The sequence below is a fragment of the Bos indicus genome, chromosome 10 (genome assembly GCF_029378745.1).
Source record: "Bos indicus isolate NIAB-ARS_2022 breed Sahiwal x Tharparkar chromosome 10, NIAB-ARS_B.indTharparkar_mat_pri_1.0, whole genome shotgun sequence".
In the NCBI taxonomy this organism is placed as follows: Eukaryota; Metazoa; Chordata; class Mammalia; order Artiodactyla; family Bovidae; genus Bos; species Bos indicus.
This window is the reverse complement of record NC_091769.1, coordinates 9446678-9464169: the sequence shown is the minus strand read 5'-3', so window position 1 is coordinate 9464169 and position 17492 is coordinate 9446678. Positions and strand designations below refer to the sequence as shown.

General features: G+C 41.2%; 1 protein-coding gene across 4 annotated transcripts in view; it reads right to left on the bottom strand.

The window, feature by feature from the left end:
- The window catches only part of SCAMP1 (secretory carrier membrane protein 1), a 148660-nt gene extending 134883 nt beyond the window's left edge, over positions 1-13777 (bottom strand). For 2 of the 4 annotated variants that reach the window (XM_019968086.2, XM_019968087.2), the window contains exon 1: positions 13621-13777. In XM_019968086.2, the coding sequence (XP_019823645.1) occupies positions 13621-13677 (57 nt within the window). In that variant the 5' untranslated portion in view covers positions 13678-13777. The remainder of the gene's footprint in view (positions 1-13620) is intronic. The other 2 variants (XM_019968088.2, XM_019968089.2) reach the window with 2 other exon arrangements.
- Positions 13778-17492: the final 3715 nt, after the last annotated feature.

Here is a 17492-nt window from a genome sequence, read left to right as displayed (position 1 = left end):
GAAGAGCCAGCACAGCCATAAATAAGCAGCAAGCCTTTTAAAAAAATCCACGTCTTCAAAATCTAAATACCAAATCACTCAGTGCCCTTATTAACTACAGAAACACTCATTAGGAAAGAAGTGAAAAAGATTGGGTAGGAGATCTGGCTCTCAGAGACTACAATGATACCAGAGTTTGCGTACTTACAAACTAGATACTTTATTTTAGCATCCTGCTCTTTGGAATCATGAAAATATCTTATAAATTTGAGAAACTGGGTAGCTAAAAGAGCTAGATGCCCATCAAAAATGCACTAAAGTATACAGACATAAAAAGAAAAAGGACGATGGCAAAAACCAGGAAAATATTTGATCATATTTGTTCAACTGACTTGCGGACTCAAATGAGCACTAAAGAATGAGCCACTGCACTGACATCCTAAGGACGGGATGACACCCCTTATTTTCAATAGACTCTCAAGAGGTTTTCGCACCAAAAAAAGTTTGTTTTGTCATATATACTGGTTCTGCACCAAGATTAATGAGTTTTCTGTCATTCATATTAAATACTGAAATAGCAAAACAATTACCACTAAATGTGGCCAGCAAATACCCATGAACAAATGTTTAAATGTCTCAGTAGTTTGGTCATATTACAGGCAGTCATTGAGAAGGAAACGGCAACCCACTCCAGTATTCTTGCCTGGAGACTGCCATGGACAGAGGAACCTGGTGGGCTACAGTCCATGGGGTCCATGGGGTCACATAGTCAGACACGACTTAGCAACTGAGCACACACACATAGGCAGTCAACTTTCAAGTGTAGCTTTACCACAGAAAATATACATGTTGTAAGGAACATTTTCTTAAACGAATTCTGGCTAAATAAATAACCTACTCTTACTAACTTAGTGGTTAAGCTCTTCAGACCAGCAAATCAAATCTACAACAACATATCCATGGGGAGAAAAGGTTCAGCATTCCAACTGTGACACCAGGGATTCATCCTGCCAGCTTCCCATGACTTCAAAAGGTAATCATAATCACAACTTTAAAAACTACTTAGCCTCAAATATAATAATAAAAAAAATAGATATCCTTTTTAAAAATCAACATTAAACAACCAAGTTTACAACTTTTCACCATTTAAACAAAGTTTGCACCACAAGGTAATTTGTCATAAAAATAAAATGAACTCTCATTATTATTCTCAGGTCAAGTTGTGATATATAATAGCTTCTCAAATTCCCATGCTTTGTAAGACAACCAGTAATTTCTATGTTTTGTTTTTGTTGCTATTTCTGTTAATACCAAAAGTTTAAAAGTTAATAAAAATTAGAGTCTGCCTTAGAAAATATAGGCAATTTAGGGATAAAATAAAGGAGAAGAATAAATAATCACATGTTGCAACCAAAGAGAAACTTGCACCATTATTTATTTCATGTATCTGTTATTTTAAGAGCTTATCTTTGTCTTAATTCAAAAGCAAACTCCTGTAACTATAAGAAGTGTAAAAAAAAAAATCAAGTAAATATGGAAAGCAGAAAAATTAAGCAATTTGCCTGAGGTGACCTAGCTAGGAGGTGGACAAGCAAATTTAGGCTGCCTGGCTCCAATGCCAGCCTTTTACCTACTCCCCTGGACCACCTCTGTAGATTTCACTAACTCCTTCCTCTAAGCCCCCGGCGCTGGGGTAAGAACACATAAATATTTGCCTGCAATACATACAGCTCACGGAACATTTTCTTACGAACTCAACTCTAAATGGTGGTTAAGCTCCCCTGAGATTCAAATATAAACATTTCCATACATTTTTTTTAATCAAGTAGAAAAAGCATGTAACACTTCTTTGAAGTTGAGGGAATACATTAATTACACTTTTATAATATGCCCCTTACTTGTAAGCAATTCACTAAAATTTATGACTACTTGAGATGCCAAAAATTAGGCATGGTAGGCCATAAATAAAACCACAAGACTGGCTAAATCAAGCTAAAACAAGCATAAACTACTTTGGGAAAACAGTAAATTTCTGCTAGTACGCCAGCCCCAGCCATGACTGGCCCGTATTCTTGACCCTCTTTTCCTATCACCTACCACTCCCCACATATACCCCACATCACTGTATGAGAATTCTAACCAGCACTGGAGGACTCCTGCAGACAAAAGGACTGCCAACAGCGTATGTATAACTCTACCTTTGCTTATTTCTCTTGAACAAAGAAACATCCAATACTCGTTGAGTATATACGGTTCGTATGATATGCACTGTTCTGTTTGATAAGCAAAAATCTTTAACAGCTACATATACTAAATCATTGCTTTCAAATGTCTAATTTATTTTTCTTCTATTAACAATCAAGTTAAAATTATCAATATATACCTATCACAAATCCTTTCTTCCTAGTTTGATCTCACCAAAAGTCAGTGTTTGATCTCAGCGATACTCAAAATGCACAACACATTTATAATTTACACTTATTCCTTGCTTTATTCTTTTAAGAGGTTCTAACAGTTTTGCTGATAAAAAAAAATTCAGTAATTCATCTGTACCCTGTAAAATAAACAGAAGTCTCTTATAAAGAAAAAAAAGTATCAAGTTGGTAATATTGATGTATTCATAATTACATTCCAAAAACAAGCATTAAACTCATTATTATACTTTTTTTAAGTTTTGAAACAAGCAGAGATTAGAAACAGTTGCAACACTAGCTCTGTTGATTTGGGAAGATTAGCAAGCTAATAGATATACACATATACACACACACACACACTCTCTCTCTCTCTCTCTCTCTCTCGGGACTTCAGCAGGTTCTTGGGAGCCATTTTGCATGAAATATGAAGGGCTTTTTAACAAAAATACTTCATTTCTTTTGCGAAAACATAGATTATGAATAAAGTTTACAACAAGGGTGCCAAGCTCATTCAAAGGGGAAGGAACAGTCTGTTCAACAAATGGTGTTGGAATAACCGGATATCCACATTCAAAACAGTGAAGTTGAACCTTACTTTACACCCTACACAAAAATTAACACAAAATCCATCAGAAAGCTAAACATAAGAGCTAAAACTATAAAACTGCTTAAAGAAAACTGGGATAAATGTTCACGGTCTGACAAAGGACTCTTAGATACAATATCAAAACAAAGAATCTATAGATAACTTGGACTTAATCAGAATTTAGAACTTTTGTGCTTCAAAGAACATTAACAAAAAAGTAACCAACAAAATGGGAGAAAACACTTGTAAATCATTTATCTGCATAAAGAACTTAAATCCAGAATATATTTTTTAAAAGTCTCTTACAATTCAATGAAAGACAACCAAATTTTGAAATAGGCAAAGGATATGAATAGACATTTCTCCAAAGATGTTATACAAATGGCCAATAAGCACATAAAAATAAATTCAACATTATATGACAAGATGCAAGTCAAAACCAAAATGAGATTCTTCACATTCACTAGGATGGCTAGAATTATTAACAGGTAACAAGTGATGATTAGGACATAGGGAAAGTGGAATCCTCATACACTGCAGGCAGGAATATATACGAAATGGTGCAGCCACTTTGAAAAACTGTCTGGCTATTCCTCAAAGGATTCAATATATTTACCAAAGCCCCAGAGATTCTACTCCCAGGTATACACCCAAGAAAATTAATACAAATGTTCAAACAAAAACTTGTACACAGATGTTTATAGCAGCATTATTCATAATACTCAAAAGGTAGAAACAACTCAAATATCCATCAACTGATGAACTGGCATTACTAATTCTTACAAGCACCCAAAGCCAAATGCCAGAGAGATTACTGGATTGCTCTCTGCACACGTTTACGAGGACTTCTTGTGGCATTCCTTGCACAGGGAAGGGGATTTGGTACAAAGTCAAATCCAGCCAACCTCCACATTGTCTTTTACATTCCACACCTATGAAACATTGGGAAATTTCCTTCTTGTGATTTAAAAACACCTCATAGTGTCTGAATTTTCATTATCACCAAAAACTAAGTACAACTTTAACTGTATCATGACAACCCGTATTCTATCATTTATATCTGTACTCAGTCTAGATATAGGCTTGATTCAATCATGATTTTGGTTAGAAGATGTTACTTTGCATTTACCTGTAAGCAATTCTGCTCGAAAAAAAACGGATTCTGCATACAAAGAAAGATTCCATGTTTCACAAAGGCTGGAATTCTTCAAAACATGGCAATATCTCTTGTGGTTCAAGAGCAGCTCTAATAAGGACTGCAGTTCTAGAAAATGACCTCAGAAGCCCTGGTCATATGATTCCTACTCCGGTGCTTCATGATTAAGATAATCTGGCTCTCTTCTCATGTCTTTCCATAGTTATCCCCACTACTTTATTCTGTAACTTTTTCTCTGTGCTCTCAGTTCATGTTCGTAAGAGAAAAAGTTCAGTTAACTATCACTGTTCTTGTTGGGGCAAAATCTTTGGACCAAGAGCTCTTATCTGTTCCTGATCAGCCCAAAGACCTGCTTCTGCTGAGCCTTTGATAAGATCAGTCAGCTACCGCCAGCATGGCAAGCATCACGCAATAAAGGAGATGACAGCCTGGGCGGAAGCAGTCACTTCAGGCTGCTCCCTCGGTACATGCTGGGACACAGAGCATAATAGCATCCTAGAACTTAAATCCTCTTCTCTGAGCTGACCAGACTCAATTCTGATATCCGATATATTAAAACATGAAAGAATTTATGCATTCACAAATGGTCCATAAGTGTATAAAAATGTAACAGAGACTTTTAAAATGAGGGGGGGGGGACTCAAAACACGAAAATCTCTGCCTTAGCACCTGTGATAAGTCATTCAAATTCTGCAAGAATTCCTTCAAGTGCTGAGGAACTCCATATCTAAAAACCATTGTCAGACTATTCTAATACATTTTTTTTTTTTTTTACATCTTTAGGTTAGGACTAAATCTATTTTCACATAAACTCTGCCATTTGGCCTTTTTTCTGAAGCAAGAACAAATTTATTCACTCAACCAACTAAGAATCCTTCAAGTATCTATATATCTCAAATTTCCCTTTAGCCTTCTATAGACTAAACCCATTGAATAAACTTACATTATTCTTCCGAGGACTTGATTCCATACGCATGGTCATTCTGACTTCGTGCTAGGCACAACCTATCTTGCTCAAACCACTCTTTAAACATGTACTTGAAACTAAAAGCAATACCCATTGGATGGACAAAAACAGAACACTGTAGACTCACTTTTAAGAACTGCTAACTAACTTCATTAATCCAATATATATTTTTCAAGAACCACCTAACACTGTGATTCATATTAAGAAAATACCCAGTAAATTTCCTGGATCTTCATTCAACACTACTAAAATATTAAATACACTCCAAAAGACCTTTTGGTGGGAGGCAACATCAGCAAAAGAACAGTTTATATTTAAAAATTCTCACAATCACATTTTCTGTTACAACTATTGTTAAAAGCAAGGACCAAAATATTACAAAACATATTCAAACACTAGTTTCGTCATTTAGTTATTGTGACAGATACCCCACCCACCCTAGCAGCTTGAAAGCTTTCACTGGCGGTAGGAGACACTCAATCTAGACAAAAGGCTTCCACATATCTTTAGAGTATTGATCCATAGCACCCTGACACTCTACCCTAAATAAATAAGACTGTCTCAAAAAGAATTATGGATGTGTTTTAAAGGATAGTTTGAATTTGCATAAAATGAACAAGATATTAGATCTGATAGACAGAGTGCCTGAAGAACTATGGCCAGAGGTTGGTAAAACTGTACAGCAGACAGTGATCAAAACCATTCCCAAGAAAAACAAATGAAAAAGGCAAACTGGTTGTCTGAGGAGGACTTACAAATGGTTGAGAAAAGAAGAGAAGTTAGAGGCAAAGGAGAAAAGGAAAGATATACCTATCTGAATGCAGAGTTCCAAAGAATAGCAAGGAGAGATAAGAAAGCCTTCCTAACACAACAATGAAAAGAAATATAGGAAAACAAAAGGATGGGAAAGACAAGCGATCTCTTTAAGAAAATTAGAGATACCAAAGGAACATTTCATGTAAATATGTGCACAGTAAAGGCCAGAAACACTAGGGACCTAACAGAAGCAGAAGATATTAAGAAGAGGTGGCAAGAATACACAGAAGAACTATATAAAAAAGGTCTTCATGACCCAGATAACCATGATGGTGTGATCACTCACCTAGAGCCAGACATCCTGGAGTGTGAAGTTACAGGGGTCTTAGGAAGCTTTACTACCAACAAAGCTAGTGGAGGTGACAGAATTCCAACTGAGCTATTTCAAATCCTCAAAGATGATGCTGTGAAAGTGCTGCACTCAATATGCCAGCAAATTTGGAAAACTCAGCAGTAGCCACAGGACTGGGAAAGGTCAGTTTTCATTCCAATCCCAAAGAAAGGTACTGTCAAAGAAGGTTCAAACTACCGCACAATTGTGCTCATTTCACACATTAGCAAAGTAATGCTCAAAATTCTCCAAGCCAGACATCAACAGTACATGAACCAAGAACTTCCAGATGTTCAAGCTGGATTTAGAAAAGGCAGAGGAACCAGAGATCAAATTGCCAGCATCCACTGGACCATCGAAAAAGCAAGAGAATTCCAGAAAAACATGTAATTCTGCTTCACTGACTTAGACTTTATGTGGATCACAACAAACTGTGAAAAATTCTTCAAGAGATAGGAATACCAGATCACCTTACCTGCCTCCTGAGAAATCTGTATGCAGGTCAAGAACCAACAGTTAAAATCGGATATGGAACAACGAAATGGTCCCAAATTGGGAAAGGAGTAGGTCAGGCTGTATATTGTCACCCTGCTTATTTAACGTATATGCATAGTACATCATGAGAAATGCTGGGCTAGAGGAAGTACAAGCTGAAATCAAGACTGCTGGGAGAAATATCAATAACCTCAGATATGCAGATGACACCACCCTTATGGCAGAAAGCAGAGAAGAACTAAAGAGCCTCTTGATGAAAATGAAAGAGGAGAGTGAAAAAGCTGACTTAAAAATCAACATTCAAAAAACTAAGATCATGGCATCCAGTCCCATCACTTCATGGCAAATAGATGGGGAAACAATGGGAACAGTGACAGACTTTTTTCTCTTGGGCCCCAAAATCACTTCAGATAGTGACTGCAGCCATGAAATTAAAAAACGCTTGCTCCTTGAAGAAAAGCTATGACCAACTGAGACAGCATATTAAAAAGCAGAGACATTACTTTGCTGACAAAGGTCCATATAGTCAAAGTTATGATTTTTTCAGTAGTCATGTATGGATGTGACAGTTGGACCATAAAGAAGGCTGAGCACTGAAGAATGGATGCTTTTTAACTGTGGTGCTAGAGAACACTCTTGAGAGTCCCTTGGACTACAAGGAGATCAAACCAGTCCATTCTAAAGGAAACCAATCTTGAATATTCATCGGAAGGACTGATGAAGAAGCTGAAGTTCCAGTACTTGTGGCCACCTGATGCAAACGGCCAAGTCATTACAAAAGACCCTGATGCTGGGAAAGACTGAAGGCGGGAGGAGAAGGGGACGACAGAAGATGAGATGGTTGGACGGCGTCACCGACTCAATGGACATGGGTTTGATCAGGCTCCAGGAGACAGTGAGGACACTGAGGCCTGGCATGTTGCAGTCCAGGGGGTTGCAGTCGCAGAGTTGGACACAACTGAGCAAATGAACAACAAGAGGAACAAAATTGTCAAGAGAGTTGTACCAGCCTGGACTAAAAGAAACAATTTCAAATTGAAGAGAGTTTTTTTGGACTCCTAATTGTCAATGAGAAGGAAGCAGATTGAAAAATACTACTCAGTCACAAATGGATAATTTACAGAAAAGAAGGGCTTCTTAAAGGGTAGAGCCACAAGCAGAAGAAGATAAAAGATTAGGAAATATTTCCAAGGTAACAGAAATGGGCCCTAATCAAAGAACATGCATTGCCCCCAAAGCAGGGGACTCCAACTAATGAGCCAGGCTCGATTTCATACTTGCTATTCACACCAGTGGGCTTCGAAGGTGGCTCAGTGGTAAAGAATCTGCCTGGTAATGCAGGAGACGCAGGTTCGATCCCTGCTAGGGAAGATCCCCTGGAGAAGGCAATGGCAGCCCACCCCAGGATTCTTGCCTGGGAAATCCCACGGACAAAGGAGCCTGGCAGGCTGCAGTCCACGGGTCACAAAGAGTCAGACACGACGAGGATGCACACACATCTTACCAGCGCCGGGGATGTGCCTCCCACTCCTCCTCCATATGGTGGGAATTCTACTCACGTTATCCTGTACGTGTCTCACCACTGTATGCTGGGTTTATCGTTTCAGTTCCCAGGTCTATATCAAGAGGGACACAGTTCCTTTCATCAAGAAGTGAAGTCTCATCCTCCCAACTCCTTTTTTTAATCTGGACTGTTTGGGGGCTTGTTTTTACTAACAGAATTCTAGCAGAAGTGAAATGACTCAAGAAGCCTTGTGGCTTTTACTCTTTTCCTCTTGAAACACTGCTGCTACCCTGAAAAGAGCCCAGACTCCTCCTAGGAAAGGCCACATGAAAGAGAACCTATTTTGCACCCACTAATAGCCCCAGGTAACCACCAGGACATCTTATGCTACCCAACCCTAGCCAAGCTGCCAGATGACTGAAGGCACATGAGTGACTCTAGACAATAACATTTAAAAACAAACTGCGCAGCTAAATCTAACTCAAATAACAAAATACTGAACAAATAAATGCTGTTTTAAGCCACTACATTTTGGGATTACAGGCAATCATCCTTTAGTATATAAGCAGGGATTGGTTTCAGGAGCCCCTTTGGATACTAAAATCCACAGATGTCAAGTCCCTTATATAAGCCAGTGTTATGCAGTTGGCCTCCAAATTCAAGGATTGTGCATGTATTGAATATTTGTTACACAGCAATAGACACCTGCTGCTGCTGCTGAGTCGCTTCAGTCGTGTCCGACCCTGTGTGACCCCATAGACGGCAGCCCACCAGGCTCCCCCGTCCCTGGGATTCTCCAGGCAAGAACAATGGAGTGGGTTGCCATTTCCTTCTCCAATGTGTGAAAGTGAAGAGTCAAAGTGAAGTCGCTCAGTCGTATCCGACTCTTCGAGACCCCACGGACTGCAGCCTACCAGGCTCCTCCGTCCATGGGATTTTCCAGGCAAGAGTACTGGAGTGGGGTGCCATCGCCTTCTCCATAGGTAACTGAGAGAGGTAAATAAAATAATGACGCATCTTTATTTGATGAAATACAATCAGCAGCTCAATGGAAGCTTTTTAAAAATACCGACCTGAGGAAAACAGTGGGAACTCATGCAGTTGACATGAACATAAAATACCATAAATTACTACCAATATGTCCCAGATTAATGCTGAAAGATAAAGTTTCCAAAGTTAGACTACCACAGAAAAATTCCTTAAAGTCCTTTCCTAGTGCTATCCAATCTCCAGTCTTAACATTTTAAATGGGTAAGAGTGCTATCCACTTACTTTAAATGAACACAAAATGGGTAACGTTCAGGAATTATGGACCTCTTTTTAAGACAAGGTTTTCGATTTTTAACTTCAAATAAACTCTGAGGATACCACTGGTATTACTGAAACTAAAAAGACAACTTAAATAAGAACACTGAATTGTAGGCCGTTTTAAATAGATTATTTCAATAGAGTAGAATTAATTTTTGAGGTTAAAGTGGACAGTTGCTCAATTTTAATACAGAGATTTTTTTATTGAGGAGGAAGCATGTGTAGTGACAAAGCACTAGAATTCAGACAACCTGCGTCTGATCTAGTAGAACAAAGTAAAGCAAACCACTTATTTTTGACCTTGATTCCTCAGTTATGACCCACCAAACAGCTTCTAACAGCATTCTAGAAGACTCAAAGGGAATATGAATTTCACGAAATTAATAAGCAAAAATAAAATGGTTAACTATACAGTCCCTTGAATTACTCTTAATACTAATTATCTAATTAAAGCCACCTTGCTTTGAGTAGTTATAACACACTAAATGTGTTACAACACACTAAATGTATGTTCACCTAATCCTACTAACAATCCTATGAAGAAGGTACTGAAAGGTTGTTGTTGAATCACACAAAGACACCGGGATTCTTGGCCCCCGGAGGAGAAGAATTCAATCCGGGGCCAGAGACGAGGCTTGATCACTCAGAGCTTTTGTGTAATAAAGTTTTATTAAAGTATAAAGGAGATAGAGAAAGCTTCTGACATAGGCATCAGAAGGGGGCAGAAAGAGTGCCCCCCTGCTAGTCTTCAGCTGGATGTTATATAGTCACTAGCAGTCTGTTAATGAAAGAAATGAATGTCTTAAAAATCAGAATGGCACCAGGCCCCTCAACCATAAGATGCATTTTGGGATAATCTTGGCACAAAATGGTTTATCCTGGGCCATAAAAAGATTAACTTGAATCTTGAAGAAGGGCAGACCACCATACAAATAGTTTAATTTACATAGATTAGGGGAACAGTATCTGAGTATAACATACTGGTTTGTCAAGTAGGTTCTGAGCCAAGAGGCGGAACTGACTTGAAGACAGAGTCTGGGGTAAATGCATAGCATATTAGCATAGCTTAAGACAAACATTTCCACAAGAAAAAGGCATTGGTTATCTCTAGGTTTGAGAATAGTTAACTTCAGGCGAAACCAGGTGTCATTATGGCAACACTGTATTTTAAGAGAAACCTCCTTTTAAATTTGTATAGAGAAGGAAAAAATATCGCTAGTGTGTTTCCTCCCGCCGCTTAAGAGAGATAAAAATGTCTGACACTTGCTGGCTACTTCCTCCCTTTGGAGACCCCTGGCCTTCCTGCCTGTTACCCTCTCAGTACTATTACTATATTCTACCTAACAGTAAACTAAGGTATAGAGGCTAAGCAACTTTCCAAGGTTTTGCAGCTGGCCTGTTGGAAACAAAGCCAGAATCAAATGCAGTGTTTTTGTTTTTAACTCTTGAGCCAAAACTTTTAAATACAATATGAGACCCTCAAGTTCTAGCACCAAACACAACACAAGAATTCTGATGTCAGAACTGCAAACAGGCAAGATTATACAGTGCCATCAGCAACACAGCAAGAATCAGGTGATCTAAATTCTAATGCCAATTCCACACGACCCACATCTGGATGTAAGACATTGGGCAAGTTAGCAATTTAGCAGTGGAAATCAAGTAGTTTTAAATCAAGAAGAAATTAGGATGGCTGACAAATGTGAAATACATATATTTTTCAAATATGAACTTTATTTTTGAATACTAAAATATTTCAAATATTGAAAATACGAACAGGTTTGTAGGGAAAGTTGATGCTAAGGTAACACAAAGACGAATCTGGGAATGTATTATATTTAAGTAGAGATGACCACAAATGCTATTTCAAAAATCAACATTTACATGAAAGGAAACCAACAGTAGCAAGAAGAAAGAATATGCTATAAAGGTAAACTTTTACTTTGAGAAGAAAAAGGCAGCTGAACTTAAATGGAAAGATAAAAGGTCAGGTACACAATGACAAAACAGTCAACGAAAATAGATAAAGGTGTACTACCAAGACCCCTTTAGGCCTGAACTGATCTATCCTTCGAAGAATTTTATGAACCTAAATACTCATTGTCCTCTAAATGCATCCAGTTATAAAGAACAAGAACGGTTTATAATTTTATGCCACAACGAATGAGTATTTAAAGCTACTTTGGGGTTTAGAATTGCTACAGCAACCTTAAGTACTGCAGAAGAGGAAAGAGTCGTGGAAACACTATAGGCGACGAAAAAGTAGTCTGTACTCAGAGCCCTTTGGTGACCTAAATGGGAAGGAAATACAAGAAAGAACATATGCATGCATGTAGCTGATTCACTTTGCTGTACAGCAGAAACTAACACAACACTGTAAAGCAACTATAGTCCAATAATAATTACTAATTAAAAAAAAGCAGTCTGGGCTAAAAGGCAACATTGTCTTGCCCTAACAAGAGAATTAGCTACCTAACAAAAGCCAGGAAATGGAACCGTATAATAGAAAATAGCAAAATGGTCAGATGCTAAATAGCATCAATGAACTGTCTGAATTAGGAAGAGCTGACATATTCTGTGCTATACCTCAAAATATTCTAAAATACCCATTTGGCAAGTTATGAGATGTCACTTCAGAATGCCTATGATTAAACAATAATCTAATTTTCCACAACATGGAATGATGGAATACTAAATACTAATTTCTAGGGGGAAAAAAAATTCTCCTCAAAGTACAACCATATTATCTCTAAAACCTGAAAGTTTCAGGCTAGGTGTATAGAATTTTCTTAAGTGATATTAGAGGCAACGAATAGCTGAGTCCATTCTACATTTCTACACAGTGAGTCAAACTGTCGATGACAACCAGAATCATTTACTTAAGATAATCCTCCATGAAATTAGCAGGCGATCATCAGGGAAGGGGTGTTTCTCCTTTTCTAGAATTCTTAATAAAACCAGGAGTAAAAAGAAAAGATGTAAACTCAACAAGCCAGAAAAGTGATCCTTGTATGACCACTAATTGTTACTACTGTATTGATACATATGCAGGGGAAATTAAAGAACCAACTTCAAGAAATAGTCAGAAACAAATTACACGTGCTAAACAAATGCGATCACTAAGAAACCTGGAGTGGTACTTTTTAGAAAGATAGTTCCTTTGACGTTGCATTAATTTAGGCGCAGATAATGAACGTCTTAGCCACCTTCCTTTACCCTTTTCTAAGCCAAGCCCTTCGGAAGCTGGACTCTACAAGGCAGACACCAAGAAGGAAAGAAGCTCACGGTGGAAATGCTATCCTCACAGAGCCCAGAGAACAGCTGACGCCCCAGAAGCTTGGAAAATATCCCGTTTACCTTACTAAGAGCGCTTAGAAAGGAAGACGATCGTCCACGTGCACTATTGTTTTCCAGGTGCGTTTATTTATATGTAACTTAGGCTTTGGTATCAGTACCTCCAACCTCAGGCAAACGGTGGGGAGGAGGAATGGCAGCGCCGCGTGTGGTATCCGGGCGCAACACAAGTTAAGAAAATAAAAACAAAACCCTTTTTAAAAATTACATTGTACTCGGTGCCCTCACCTCTCCTCCACATAGCTGCCATCACCCCCACGCAGCTCCCCGCAGCCGCCGCCTCGGGTCCCCATGACAACCCCTCCCGAGGGCGAGCCCCCTTCTGCTGCGGCGTGCTGGCCCTCGGCCCGGCCCGGCCGCGCCGGCCTGGCAGGTGACAAGCCCACCGGCCAGGCAGGTGACAAGTCCACCTGCTCCGGGCGCTCGCTCGCCCCGCTCCCGGGAGGCGGGCCGGGAACCCCGCAGCCTCGGGAGCCCCCACTCCCGGGCCAGGGCACGACCCTCTCCGGTCGGGGACGAGGGGGGAGCCCGGCTGCATGGAGAGCTCAGGAGGTCCCACTCTGACCCCCACACGAGTGACACAGGGGCCGCAGCGGCCCCGCGCCTCTGTCTCAGGGGCTGAGTAGCGGGCGCCGTGGGCGCGAAGGAAACTTGTCGGTTTACACAAACGACGCGTCACCGCGGCGGGAGATGCTGGGGACGACGCTCACCTTGAAAGGGTTGTTGAGGTCCGGGTCGGCAAACGGGTTACTGTCGAAGTCCGACATCTCGCGCTCGGCGTCACCCACCCGACCCAGGCGCCGAGAGAGAGACGGGCGAGGCCGCCGCCCCCTGCGCGCTCACGTCGCCGCCGCCGCCGCCGCCGCCGCGCAGATCCGGGGGCGGCTCGAGAGGCCGCCCGGCAGGCCGCGCCACTGAGCATGCCCGGTGCGGCGGGCCGCCGGCGCCGCGCCGCCTTCGCGGCCCCGGTCCTCCCGGCCGCGTCCCGCGATCCGGGCTTTCGCGGCGACCTAGTAGGAACGAGGGGCTGGGGAGGCCGCGAGCCGAGGTGCTCGGGGCTAAACGCCCTGCCGAGGCTCGGCGTTTGAATGAGCGGGGCGTCTCTCTGGATATGGTTGTATTACTGGTTTAAAATCGGCCCCCTGAGGCCAAGCGTAACTTAGGGGAGAGGTCGCACGTTGCGAGTAAGAAAAAGATACACTGAGCCCACGTCTCAAGGCTAGAAAGGCAGCTGGGGACGCAGGCTACACACCTCGGGAAGGAGTGGCTACTGGGCGCAGAGGAGCGGGGAACCTGTCTCCAAAAACAACTCCCCGTGATGCCCAGTCCTCGCTGATGAATTTCGCACACCCTTGACCCCACCTGGGAATCCCAGCCTTCAGGTTTCTCCTCCCCTGGGTTGCTGCCAAGTCACGGAGACCAGCCTCGATGCCACCGATCTGGACTGGCTCCGCGGAGGTTTGAGAACGAGTCAATACCAGGGTCTGGCCCTTTCTACCATCCTCCAGAATCTGCAAAATGGCTACGTCTCCGGAAATGATCGCGGGGTGGCACAGGTCCAGAGATCAAGGCCTTCAAGTAATCATCTACTTACTAGATGACAAACAGATGCCGTCTTTGTTTTCATTCAGGCCTTTGGGGGCAAAATATACACCTCTGTTTTCCTAGTCACTACCCAACACCAGTGGAGAAGGGCATGGCAACCCGCTCCAGTATTCTTACCTGAAGAATCCCATGGACAGAGGAGCCTTGTGGCTAGAGTCCACGGGGTCCGAAGCGACTTAGCACGCACGCACACACCCAACACCAGCGATTACAAAAAATGAATATGATATGAAATTTATTTGTATCATGTGTTGTCTCACCCCTGAACTTAATGAAAGGGCATCTCTGTATTATTCCCTTCTCACGTTCCTTTTGCTCTAACAGCAAAACATTTAGCAGACCAAGCTAGAAAAAGCCAGAATTATTTCACTTGGAAGGAACTAGAGTTGGTTTTCTTGGTCTTCCTGCACTATTCAAAGTCACCTAGGAAATGGTTTCTCCCCACTGTGAAAATACTAGCTAGTGACAAAAACAAAAAACACATTTGCTGTAATCTCTGTGTTGGGATCCAGGCTGGGATACATGACAAGCTTCTAGGCCACAGACTAGGACTGTCAACTGGTAAGTGACAACAGAACAGAATGATCATGGCAGAACTGCAAGATTGTGGGCATGGAAAACAGCATGCAATCTACTGTACTTGGACTCCTATCCTCAGCAGCTCCCAGGAGTCTGTAGCTGAGTGCTCAAAACACGTGTGGAGTTCAAATCCCAATTTTAATACTACTTGTGCCACATACTTCACCTCTCTGAGTTTGTAAAGGGTTATTTAAGACTTATTTAAAATAAGATAGAGAAGTTACCTGCAGGTATTTAGTGCCTAACAAATACTGTTGAATGTGTGAAAATGCTAAGGGGGCCCAGTCCATCTTTCTTAAATATGTTTCCTCATCACGCCTGAGCACGGATTGACTTCTCTCACCACGTTGGCCCTCACTCCCTTCACCTGTCCTTCAAATGACTCAAATAATCAGCAGCTGTTTATTATGCATCTACTATGTTCCAAGACAAAGGAGATTAGCTAAGTCTGCATTTCTGGATGGAAATTTCCAACTATGCTGTGTTTACACCTAATGATATTAGCACTTAATGCAAAATTTTACAGATTTCATCGTTACAGAATCACTTGGACTATTTGTTAATGGTGCAGACTCCCACCTCTCTGTATCACCTACGCCTGAGATTGGCTTTACAATAGGGGCCGTGGATCTACATTTTAAAAAATTTAACTGTAGGGAAAATTGCTCTACAATGTTGTGTTGCTTTCTGCCTTACAATGCAAATCAGCCGTAGTTATACATATATCACCTCCCTCTTGGGCTTCCCTGGTGGCTCAAACTGTGAAGAATCTGCCTACAATGTGGGAGATCTGAGTTCCATTCCTGGGTTGGGAAGAGCCCCTGGAAGAGGGCATTCTTGCCTGGAGAATCCCCATGGACAGAGGAGCCTGGTGGGCTACAGTCCACAGTCCATTGGGTCACAAAGAGTCGGACACAACTGAGCAACTAAAAACAGCACAGCACCTCCCTCTAGACCTTCCCTCCCTCTTGACCTTCCCTCCCTTCCGCCTATCCTACCCCTCCCAGTCATCACAAAGCACCAGACTGGGCCTCCCTGTGTTATACAGCAGCTTCTCACCAGCCATCTATTTTACACATGGTAGTGTATATATGTCGATGCTACTTTTTCCATTCATCCCACTCTTACATATTTCTTCTATTTTTAAATGCCTTTACATATGACTATATTCTTTTACATAAATGGGTTCATAGCATACTCACTAATGTTTTTAACCTTTAAAAAATTTTTTTTTGTTTTTCTTCCTCTCTGTTTTTATAATACTGTCTATCTACAAGCACATAATGTAACTCACATAATCATATGCAAACATAATACATATTCATGCAGGTATGCTTATACATAGTCATATAGAATTTTGGTATTCTCTTGAAAAAAAGGATTTTTTTTTTTTTGGCAAATTGTTCTTCTCATTCAATAGTAGTTTTTCGGTGAGATGGGCATTGACAAAGAGACAATCTATGGTTTCTTACCCCAGTACACCACATAAATATTTGTCTCTTTTTATGTGTACCATTACTATAAAGGTGGAAAGTGCTGGGAAGCATGCTGCTGCTGCTGCTGCTGCTAAGTCACTTCAGTTGTGTCCAACTCTGTGCGACCCCATAGACGGCAGCCCACCAGGCTCCCCCGTCCCTGAGATTCTCCAGGCAAGAACACTGGAGCGGGTTGCCGTTTCCTTCTCCAATGCATGAAAGTGAAAAGTGAAAGTGAAGTCGCTCAGTCGTGTCCAGCTCTTAGTGACCCCATGGACTGCAGCCTATCAGGCTCCTCCGTCCATGGGATTTTCCAGGCAAGAGTACTGGAGTGGGTTGCCATTGCCTTCTCCGGCTGGGAAGCGTAGCTTAATGGAAATATCTCCAAATCAACAAGTATACATCTATTTATTCTTTCGAACAGTTACAAAATCAGTATAAAGGACCCCAGGTGATTCTGTTAGAGGTGATACAATGACCATACTTCAAGGACAATGATAAAAGGATATTCAGACATATGGTCCACAGGTGAGCGTGTTAGTACCTTTCATGAAATGTAGACTCACAGGCTATGAGAACTGAAAGAACCTTTAGCCCCTCTCAAGACTGAAGAAGAAACTCAATTTGAACATTTAAGTCATTTGCCTCTGTTACAAAGGAAGTGAATGGAGGAACTAGAAACAGAAGTCAAATCTATCAAATCACATTTCAGACATTAAATGCATAAATCTAGTTGGTACTGTTTCATAGAGGAAGAAGAATGCTATGTGCAAGGTAGAAAGAAAGCATACAGGAGGCTTTATGTGTTGGAGTAGTTCATTTTCTAGAAGGATGGACCGGTGCTCACACACACTCAGTTGTGTTCGACACTGGAGCCCCACCAGGCTTCTCTGTCCATAGAATTTTCTAAGCAAAAATACTGG